Here is a 12,666-nt window from a genome sequence, read left to right as displayed (position 1 = left end):
TTAAAAAAATACATCAAATCACAATTATAACAAGTAGACGACAGCAGACACTCTAAAAATGCTGGGTTGTTTCAACCCAACTTTGGGTCAAATATGGACTAACCCAAATTTTGGGTTAAATTTTTACATTAAATTTTTAACCCAAAAGTTGGGTTAGTCCATATTTGACCCAAAGTTGGGTTGAAACAACCCAGCATTTTTTTTTAGAGTGGAGGAGAACTTATTGGCTTATTAGTCATTAATTTCTACTTTTTTTTCTATATTTTGAAATGATAAAATCACTATTATAAAATATCAAATAATCAACAAATCAGATTTTGTCAGATTTTTAACCCTTTTTTTGTGCATGAAGTAAGAAAAGTCACAAACTGAACTTTTCTTCAATTTGCTACTAAATCACACATAATCACTAAAAAAAAATCACATAAAGTTGGTCAGTTCCATATACTAGAAGAATAATGGTACATTTAATAAGAGTGGAAAATATAATTTTTCTATATAAAAATTAGATTTTGCACTTGTTACTGTTGTTACTAAAAGTAAATTTTGTATGCATCTTAACTCAAGCTTAGTGCTTTACTGTCAAATCTGTATAAACAATAAACAAAAGAGAAATAAACAAGAAATGAACATGTAATATTATTAGTAGCCTAACTGCACTGATTAATGCAAAACAATAGTAATTTCATGATTAAATGATCTATATTTTAATACTCCCGCACACCACCCCCAGCGCTACCAAATCTGCTTCTGGTGCCACTGCTCTCAAATATTAGTCTGGAGCCCTGCAGGTAGGGCTGCACAATTTAGCCAAAAAGTTTTAAATATATATTAATATGGGTATTCATTATTATTATTATTAAATAACAATACACAAATTACTAAAAAACATTAAGAAATATTACTATTGTAACCATTCACTGCAAAATAAATCAAGTATTTAATAAATAATAATAATAATAATAATTGATTAATAATTAATTTATTTAATTTTACATTACAACTGAAAAAAAAAAATCTAATTTTGATTTTCCTGAAATTTGTGATTTAAAATAATTTAAAAAGTTTTAAATATATCTCGGTATTAATTATTGTGATGATGATGACTATTATTATTATTAAATAAAAATATACAAATTACTAAATGCTACTATTGTAATATATTTTATTGTACTATTGTAATAGTTCCCTGCAAAATCAAATATTTAATAATAATAATAATAATAATTTTACATTACAGCTGAACAATAATCAAATTGTGATTTTTTTCTGAAATTTGTGCTTTAAAATTTTTTTTTTTTTTAAATAATTCCATATTACTTTTTTTTTATGAGATCGATATGGGTATTAAATATTTTTTATAAAACAAAAATATGTAAATTACTAAATAATTACAAAACAAGAAATATTACTATTGTAATAGTTCACTGCAAAATAAATCAAATGTTTAATAATTATAATAATTTTTATTTTACATTACAACTGTAAAATTACAAAACTATTTTTGTAAATTATGACTGGCTTACTTTCTTCATTTTTGAATATTAAACCATCAAACTTTTTTTTTGATGCAGTAAATGCAGGAAGCCCATCTTTACGGGAGCCGTCCTGGAAATGCAATGAAAACTGCTGAATGACAGAGGAAGATCTATCAAATTATTAAGTAAATAAATAAATAAAGACTTGATTTACATGCTGTTTATCAGAACAATGACCTAAATCATGGCTCTCTGTTTGCATGGCATCAAAGTGCAGTTTGCACGAGTGTCAAAAGCTAATATAATGAGTGACGACACTGTAAGCTGTCTGCCTGCTGAATCTGTGCTATATCTCCTCATCAGCACACCAGTGGATCGACTATTAACCAGACAAAGTCAACTGAATGAGTTAAACATGACGAGCGGTTAGTCAAAACAGAAACTCACTCAGACTAGCTTCTCTCAGAACTGCAGGTAAACCAATTTCAGCCAAAATACCATAAATATTACAGCTAGTGTTAGCAAAACAATATAACAAAGATTGCATATTAAGGCATGACTTTACAGTAAAAACAAACTGAATATGTGCACTGAATTTTATGTGTAGGATTTACTTTGAAACAATTTTCACACAGAAACGGCTAGTTATAAAAAATGGCAAGTAACATTAATTTAAACATGAAATTTTGAAGTACAAAGACTAGTGAAATAGTACTTTCTTGTAAAAGTACTCCAATCTCTATTTACAACTTTTTTTGCAGTGTAAATGAATATTATATCAACATTTCCTTCGCACTTTTTATTTCCACCAAGCTAGTTGCAATGCATTATGGGACTGCCTTTTCCAGAGATGATACAAGCAAAGATGGCACAATAAGGTCTTAAAAGGAAGCATAATTATGTTTTTTACCTTTTGGACCAGCATGAGTGCATCTCTGACAGAGATCGACAAATAATCGGTTTAACCGATATTTTTCCCGATATTTAAGCATTTTTTCCTAATCATATGTATGCAGCTTTTAACAAGATCCACTCATTTAAAACTTCCTAAATTATATTGACACTTACAATATAACCTTTATTTTGCTAATAAGCATCTAAATAATTACAGCTCCGTGGAAATGAAAAAAAAAAAACGATATCGGTCAATCTCTACTAATCTACTACAGCAGATAGAATTAAAACAATAAATAAATATTGATTCTGCATATCGGTTATTGGGCACATAAAAACACAAATATTCTGTATCAGTTATTTTAAAAAAACAAACAAAAAAAAACAATATCGGCCAATTTCTAATCTCTGATGTCTTAACATGCAGGCTACGTAGAAGTGTGTGGAAGTGTGTGTTTGGCTGGAATGGAGGAGACAGAGTTAATAGAGTTAAAATAGAATAAAACTTCAGTTAATAGAGACGAATGTCTACAGAGCTCTTGATTAAGCTGAAGAAAACTCTTCACTCTTCAGCCGCTCATGTAAATGATCCAGCACTTTCTACATTACGCAGATGAATGGAGAGCTATTGTTTCCATGTCCCTGAGGCGTGGAGCCAGCAGAGACTCTGAGGATTGCAGTCGGCACGCAACGAGCCAGCGATCGACCCCTAGAAACACCCTTCACAGTCAAATCACAGTAACCAGCACTCAGGACGGCCACATCAACACCGAACTCAAGCATCCTGCAACCAAAGTGAGGTCTACCAGGACAGAACATCATTTATTTGCTCCAGTGTTGAGTATGCATACTTGGAGCTATGAAAAAGACAAAGTGCATGACTGGTGGAAAACACTTGTGACTGCAATTCAACATACAATTAAATAAAATTTGATAACACTTTACATTAAGGATACATTTGATAAACATTAGTTAACTACATTAGGTAACAAACTGACAAAAAAATAGCACTAAAGCATTTATTATTGCATATTATTAATTAAATTTATTGATTAACTACATTAATTTTTAAACTAAAATCAAGTTAATATTTTTAATGGACCTGAGCTGACATGAACCAACAATGAACAGTTGCATTTGTATTGTATTAGTAAAACTAACATTATATATAAATTGAATAAATTCTGTAACAAATGTATTGTTCAATATTAATTAAATGAATTGCAACAACTAATAATAATATAATATAATAATTATTATATTATAATATATAATTATTATAATAATATAATTATAATTGTTATTATTATTAATATTATTATTACTACTACTAAATAAAAATATAACACTACTACTGTAAAAAAAAAAATTATAATAATAATAATAACAATTTTGTTACATTTTACATTTTATTTTACAGTGGTAAAATTACTATACTAATATTCAATCTAATAATAAAAATTGTAATAAAAATAATAAATATTATTATCAATATTATTATTATTATTACTACTACTAAATAAAAATATCAAAATTACTAAAAACAAAATAACAAATATTACTCTTGTAATATTTCACTGTAAAAATGTATTCATGAAAAATATAATAATTTCACATTTTTACTTTATAACTGTAAAATTACAATACTTATATTCATTCTAATAACAATAATTCTATTATTATTATTATTTCTACTACTAGTACTACTAAATAAAAACAAAATAAGAAATAATACTCTTGTAATATTTTGAAGATTAAAATTGAAAAAAATTGAAGAAAAATAAAATAATAATTTTAATAATGAATCATTTTTAAATTAATGACTGTCTTAAGTTCTTCATTTTCAAACAATAGGCAAACACACATTTATTTTGACAGTAAACCACAGGGAGCCCTTAAACCTTCTGTTGTGTTGATAAGCGCTTCTCATTACAAGCATGGGAAGGCCTTTGATGCATGCATTTAGTTAATTTATTTAATTACATTGCAGCCTGTGCAATTTGATAAGTTTATATGAAATATTCCATCTGCAGTAAATAAACAAGCGATAATGGTGATGTTCGGACTTGGAGCCACCAGAGCAATAAATTACAGAGTAGAAATGAGGAGAGATAGAGAGAGATAGAGAGATAGAGAGAGAGAGAGAGAGATAGAGAGAGAGAGAGAGAGAGAGAGAGAGAGGGGCGATAGATTTAAGATCAATCTTTCTGATGGACTCGAGTTTTCAATCAATTCATCACGTTCTCCGTCCTCATCGTACGTCTGTCTGCTTTCAATCAGCTGATGGGTCGATTCTGCTGCGTTTGCATTCTGGCTGGTTAAAGACGGAGACATTTGGACATTCAACACCCAAACCTCCTCAAACAGACCCAGGACGGCCTTAACGAGGGGAGATTTCACTCTCCTGATGAGGATCGGCTGCAGACGCGCTATAAAAAGCTCAGAGTGACACGGAGATCTTCAAACGGCACACAGACACACCCCTGACTCCTTAAGCAAGTTACAGGACAGAACTGGGACAGGAACAAGGCCAAAACTGAGACGAAGACGCAAGCAGAAGCCAAACATACAAAAAGTGACGACAAAAGTAGAAAGCAAGAAACAGTGAGGCTAGAAACGTTATCAATAGGGATGCTCCGATCAGGATTTTTGCAGCCGATACTGAGTACCGATTTCTTGTCATGGTGATCGGCCGATACCGATGCTTCTAGCTTTGGATTTTCCAAAAGGCTTGGTTGAATAAACATGAGCACGTACTGCACTTTTAAAAATCAAAACGAGGCGCGGGTGTTTTTATATCTTTCTGAAGGAAGACTAGCTTTAGAAAATTTTTGATGTCATTTTAATTTCATCTTGCATGTGATATGCCTGATAAAGCAGCGTTTGTGAGCTCAGCGCTGCTTTGTGTATAGCCGTTACCGGGGAAACCTCTGTTTCTCCCGCTTTAAAGCACCTCCTGCTGGCAGAGAATGAATTTGCATTTTCAGTAAGTCTGTCTGATTTACGCAGCAAACATATTTTGCTTTTCCTATATCCACGGGTGCTGCGGATAATCCACGGGTCAGGTAATAAAAAATGCATTCTGATTATTTGCGGGTGGGTCCGCGGGTGGATAAAATAAATCATAAATGATGCAAATATTAACTACATTTTTTTTAAATAAATTTTTTTCGTGAGGCAGGCGATTTTCGTGTGTGTGTGTTCGTTCGTCTGATCGGGAAGTTGCATTGACAGAAACGGTGACATTCCAGATAAAGTTGGAAAGGGCTGGCCGGTATAAACACAAGCATTGACTAGAGCGGCCGCGATCAGCTGCGGTGGCCGTGGAGCCGTAACACGCCGCAGACGTGTGCAGATCAGCTCTAACGTCACTGAATCTGCTGTTAAAAATGAACCATCTATTTATCATATCATCATGCAAAACATACACGACAAATAGCGAATTTTTCATTGTTTCTCGAAACGTCATAACATTTCCACACCGGCGCCAAATCATTTATGTCCCCACGCATCATGTACGTCGTCACGCGTTGACGTCACCAAACGGCGATCGGTTCGTGAGATCGGCCAAGTGTAGTGAGTACCGATCGAGTCATAAAATGTGATTATCGGCCGATACCGATCTCCGGTCGATCGATCGGAGCATCCCTAGTTATCAACACAAAACAAACATTCAGCTAATGCAGGGCCATTCAATGTTATTGTTAAAATCATTTGGAATTTGAAATAAAGCTGAAATAAATATTAGAGAAAAAAATAACAACACACACACATACATACAGTTGTTTTTTCTCTAATAATTATATATAGTTTAGGTTTAAGTACTAAAATTACTAATAGTAAAACTTAAAATAAAGCTATATAGAAAAAAAACAGGAAAAATAAACAAACTAATAAAACAATGACAAAAGCACATAAAATTACTAAAATTAAAATTTTAAAAAATACAATAAATTGAAAATAAAAAATGTATTAATAAAATAATAACAACTATAATAATAATAATAATAATAATTATCATCATCATTATTATTAATATTATAAATATTTAAGCATATAAATAATACTAAAAATAATAAAGGTGAAAAGAAATATGCTAAATATTTTATTTACATATTTATTTTTTAACAACTTATTTTTTTTAAAACGTAAGAAGAAAAAATTCGAAATGCAAAAGCACATAACAAAATGACTAAAACTAAAATAAAAATAAAACAAAGCTTTATAGAAAAATAATAAAAATTACAAAAGCACATAAGCAGAACAAAAAATGGTAAAAGAAATAAGGCTGAAATAAAATAAAAATATGACAATTTTTTTTTAAAAATGAACAAAACTAATTAGAAATGTATATAAAATAATAAAAGCAAATGCACAAGAAAATGACTAAAAATTAAGCTAAAATAAATTTTAAAGTATGAATGACGAAAATATATATCATTTGGCTAATTCAAAATATGAAGAAAAACTACATCAGTATATAAATAATACTAAAACACGACTAAATACTAAAACAGCTCTAGTTCTCTGTTGCATTTCAGGTCGGCCACAGGAGGACGGGAACATGAATTAAATCATTCAGAGGTTTTGGGATGGGACAGCTATTGCTTTAATTCATTAAAACAATAATCATCTACTGTAATCCAGTGGGAAGCGCATGAGTTAGATTGACTGGAAATTATTACAGCGATTCAGATTAAAATGCATCCAGACTCTTCCATCAATCAGTCTCGTTTCCACGTATACCAAAGGAATTCCGTCTCTGGTTTATTATTATTTACTAATTATTTAATTATTACTAATTACCAATTATTATTATTATTATTATTGTGTATAATTAATAATACAAATACAATGTGAAATTAATCATTTACATAATTATTTAATTGATTTTTTATGGAATTTAAATTATTTTTTTTATTTTATTTTAATTTTAATTTAGCTGAAAACCAAAACCAAAAATTTTTTTTTTTTTATAATCAATTAAACAAATGTATTTAATAAATCAACACTCAAATAAAATAAAATATATAAGTTGTATATAAACATTTAAATTGCATATAAAGCCGTCTTTATATCAACTTTTTAATGATATAATTATGTTCATGTAATATGAACAATTAATGTAATTGTTGAAAAATGTAATTGTTGAATTGTTGTAAAATGTAACAGCGGATGTAATAAAAACTTCTTTTCATGACAGATTTATTCAAACATATGTAATAGTTAAACATATGTAATAAAATGCGTTATATATTAAACACTTATCACATGTTGTTTTTATAGTTATGTTATTTTTATAGTTATTTTATAACAGTTTAATTTATAATAGTTATTTTTGCTGTAAATTTGACAAAAAAATATTTATATACTAAATACCAATCACATATGTAATTTTTTATTTGTATAGTTATTTTATAATAGTTTCCAAAACAATTTTATAATTGTCATTTTTGATGGAAATTTGACAAATAAAATGCTTTATATACTAAACACCCATCGCATGTATTATTTTATAGTTATAAAAGTCATAATTTTAAAATAGTTTATAAAATACAAAAAGTTATTTTTACTGGAAATTAAACTAAATAATCAAGACAACAGGTTGAGTAAAAATATAATGAATATGTAATATAGTGCATATATTTATCAAAATGCTCCTCTCAAAAGATATTTTAGCTATAGCTGACTAACTAGTTTATGGTCATTGAATGGCTTTCCTGATGTAAATGTTTCGTGACAATGTTTACAAGCTGTTTTATTGATGTCTTTCCGCATTCAAAACACTGTTTGATATCAAAAGAATCAAAGTTTATGGATTTCAGATGAGCCACAAATAATGCTTAGTAGTGGTCGACCGATATATCGCCAAGGCCGATATATCGGCCGATATCTGCCATTTTTCAAATACCGACTTAGTCGAATCTAGTTGAGATCTTGTGAAGTGTGCATGTGACCTGCATGATCGCATTGTTCTGTGACGGTCGGTCCTATGGTCTGTGCGAATTTAATACGGACAGGAGTTTACTTCCTTTTTAATTATATTTTTATTAAATATTTATTTATTTGTGAAAAATACTATGTCTCCTAGAGTATAAGTATGTTTATTTTACACGTTTATTTTTTAATCTATTTTCAAATGATTTCAAATTTCTTAAATATGAATTAAAATAAAATTATATCGGCTTTATATCGGCCACCCTGCTTTCCAAGATATCGGCATCGGTATCGGCTGTAAAAAAAAAAAACGTATCGGTCGACCACTAATGCTTAGTGAGGTTTTATTCACGCATCAACAGAAAACAGCACAGACTAAAAGATCTCAGCTCATCAAAATGAAGACTGAGCGCTCCTTTATTGAAGATTTTGGCAAAAAAAATTATTTCGATAATTTCGAAATTTCTGTGCATCGCTAATTACAACAATCTATGAAAGCTCAGAGAGGAGAGGAGAACAGATGCGTGAGGAGGAAGAGAGATGAAGAACAAATGCTCCGGTGGGATGGGAGTCGCTTGCTTTCTCTCGCTGCTAATGAATATTTCAGGAGCAGGAATATTTGAAAAGATCACGAGGGCCCACCGCTGACGAGAACTCGCATGAAACACGGCCGTATGTGAGGCTGAGCTCATGCATGATGATGAAGATCAGCTCATCTTCAATCAAACACGATCTGCACGAGATCTCAGCATCACCACGCATCAATGCCGACAGACAAACCACAGCCAGATCCTCTTTACATGCTGATACATTAAAGCACATCAGCCTGATTCTATACTAATGCAAAAGTTCCTTCATGCGTCCATTATCAGCCTGCATTAGACTAATCAACTATATTACATGGTGGAATAAATGATTACTGTGATTATTAAATCAATTTAATCGTTTACAAAGCATCTTTTATTATATTGACTATTGACGTTCACTTTATGTGCCAATAACACTCCTTAAACATAGAAAAAAAATAATACACGTGACCTTTTGCTTGGCCTTATTGCTTTACTTGGTGTCATTTTACTGTAGCATTTACATACTAAAAACCCATTATGTTACTTTTATAGTTATTTATATTATTTTTATAGTTATTTTGTAATAGTTTATAAAATATGAGAATAAAAAACCAAAAACTAATACAATACTATACCCCATTATTATTATTAATAACATTGTTGCCATTATGATGACTATTATACTAAATAATAAATAACAATCACATAATATTTTCCTTCTTATACTTATTACACTTATACTTTAATAATCAAAATATTATACTAATATAATATAACAACATAATAATAATAAACAATAATAATAAAATATAATATAGTAATTATAATAATCATAATATTATACTGTTATAATATAAAATTTTTAATAATTTATTTTCATTACATTTTCTATTTATATTAGTATGCTTAGTTTTCATAATTTTTTTTGTGTTATGCTATATAATAATAATCATTGTTATTATTATTATTGTAATTATTTTGCAAAATTTTATATTATAATATAACAATGATTATAAGAATAATATAATATTATAAAAAATAATATTATATTTTCGATTTTTTTACTTAATAGCATTATTATTATTTACTACAATATTATGCTACTATAGTACAACTAATAATAAATAAATTATTATTATTATAATAATAAGCATAATATTATACTATTATAATATTCAATTTATAAATAATTTATTTTCATTATATTTCTTATTTTTCTTTCTATATTCTTATGCTTATTGTTGTTTTTAAACATCATTTTGTATAATATGCCATATAATAATAACAACAACAATAATAATAATTATGTTTATTATTATTATTGTATTTTTTTAGTATAATTTTATACTATTATAATATAACAATACAATATTATAACAATAAAATAATTATTTAATATACTTATTTAATAGCATTACTATTATTTACTAAAATTATAATAATAAACAATAATAATAATAAGCATATTATAATATTATAATATAATATTATAATTTAAAAAATTCTTATTTTCTTATTAAGCTTACCGATGTTTTTATTATTTAGTATAATATCATGCTACATAATAATAATAATAACAATAATTCTTATTATTGTTATTAAGTACTATATAATATAATATAATCAATCATACTAAATATTAACAATAACTTTCTGTTATTATAATACCACCAAACATTTCAAACTTTCAGAATAAACACAATCTATAAAAAAAAACAAAAAACGAAAGACCTCTAAATATTCCTAATCTGACACTCTTCTGAACTTCTCTCTCTGTCCATCAAAGATCCTGCCGTTTGCTCAAATGTGACCCTGGACCGCAAAACCAGTCATAAGTGTCCATTTTTCAAAATTGAGATTTATACATCATCTGAAACCTGAATAAATAAGCTTTCCATTGATGTATGGTTTGTTAGGATAGGACAATATTTGGCTGAGATACAACTATTTGAAAATCTGGAATCTGAGGGTGCAAAAAAATCAAAATATTGAGAAAATCATCTTTAAAGTTGTCCAAATTAAGTTCTTAGCAATGCATATTACTAATCAAAAATTAAGTTTTGATATATTTACAGTAGGAAATGTACAAAATATCTTCATGGAACATGATCTTTACTTAAAAAAAAATCAATAAAAAAACAAATCGATAATTTTGACCCATACAATATTTATTTTGGCTATTGCTACAAATATACCCCAGCGACTTAAGGCTGCTTTTGTGCTCCAGGGTCACAAATATTCCCAGTCGAGCCTCTCTTTATGACGAAACACCATCTCACTCTCGCTTTCTCAGTAGAAACAGCACTTGTGTGATCCACACACACACACACACACACATCTGTACAGTCACGTGCCGTCAAGTACTTCACCACAGCTGCAGCGCTCACACACACACACACACACACACACACTTACGAAGCAGTTGAGCATTGAGCAGGGGACGCGGTTGGTCCGGCTCATGGCGCGGTTGCCCGGGAGACACGCACTCGGATGAGAACCGCCGCAAAACCATCCGGCAAAACCATCCTTCCCTCGGCCGAGACCAGCGTGTGTTTCGCCACCTCACACACACACACACACACACACACACCGATCAGACGCACAATTCCCTGCGCTTCCTGTGGCTCAGAATATTCCAGAAGAAAGACGGAGGCGCTGGTGAAGACAGGACAGGAGAGCAGCGGAGAGAGAGACGGACAGATGTGTTCACCGGCGTCAGCGCACAGAGATCAGAGATGGAGAGAGAGAGAGAATCAGACGGGGTATTGCCTGATGCTAAGCTCCGCCCTTGTGCACTGCATCCCCCTCACGCTCTCACTCTCTCTCTTTATTCCTGCGTTCACCCTTCACCGAGATCTCATCCGTGCCAGCCTGCAACCTCATATCACTGCATCCATGCGCACAAAACACACTGGAGCCAAAACACCCAGACCATTTCCGGTCTGAAGACGGGAAATAAAGACAATAAACACAGCTTTCTATTGCATCATGCTCACTGCTGCCGTTCCTCGGACGTGCCACAGTGCAGAACAGGGCTATTATAGTTAACCAAAACTGATATTAAAACCATTAAAAAACATTTTTGTTACTTGAAATAAAATAAATGTTAACTGAAATAAAATAACATTTAAAAATATATATTTCAGCTAGTTGCCATGGCAACATTTCTCATCTTAATTTAATTTACCTTGATGTACTAAAATAAAACTGGAACTGAAATAAATATTAATAGACTATGTAGCCTACTAAAAAGGACAAAAAAAAACAAAATTACTAAATCATTCAAACTGAAACTAAAACAAAATATAAATATAAAAACTGATTCAAAATATTAATAAAACTATTAGTAATGATACTAAAATGGGACTGATTCCTACTCATTCCACGTCCACATGTCTTAATATATTAAATAAAATATTTAACTAATAAAATAAAAACAAAAAAATATAAAAATAAAAACGGACTCAAAATAAAAATTAATAAAAACTACATAGACATTAAAAATAACAAAGCCTACTAAAAATGACAAATGCAACAAAATTACTAAAACTTTAACAAATTAAATAAAATATATACATATAAACTATTTATATATTTTTTATTTTAAAAAAGTATGTGTATATATATATATATATATATATATATATATATACACACACACACATACACATAAATCAGTTTTTAATATTAATATTTTATTTAGTATTTAGATAAATTAATCTGTCGATTATTTCCTCAATCGTTTTGAAAGTGATTCCAACGATATCGTTTCTCTTTGTCTTTATCGT

General features: G+C 29.6%; 1 protein-coding gene across 1 annotated transcript in view; it reads right to left on the bottom strand.

The window, feature by feature from the left end:
• The window catches only part of mtmr4 (myotubularin related protein 4), a 59,027-nt gene extending 47,242 nt beyond the window's left edge, over positions 1-11,785 (bottom strand). The window contains exon 1 of the mRNA XM_016546285.1: positions 11,294-11,785. Within this exon, the coding sequence (XP_016401771.1) occupies positions 11,294-11,338 (45 nt within the window). The 5' untranslated portion in view covers positions 11,339-11,785. The remainder of the gene's footprint in view (positions 1-11,293) is intronic.
• Between the last annotated feature and the right edge of the window lie 881 nt (positions 11,786-12,666).

This window comes from Sinocyclocheilus rhinocerous, unplaced genomic scaffold (assembly GCF_001515625.1).
Source record: "Sinocyclocheilus rhinocerous isolate Xijiao unplaced genomic scaffold, SAMN03320098_v1.1 scaffold370, whole genome shotgun sequence".
NCBI classification, from domain to species: Eukaryota; Metazoa; Chordata; class Actinopteri; order Cypriniformes; family Cyprinidae; genus Sinocyclocheilus; species Sinocyclocheilus rhinocerous.
The sequence above is the reverse complement of the archived record's forward strand: the minus strand, read 5'-3'. Positions and strand labels throughout refer to the sequence as shown.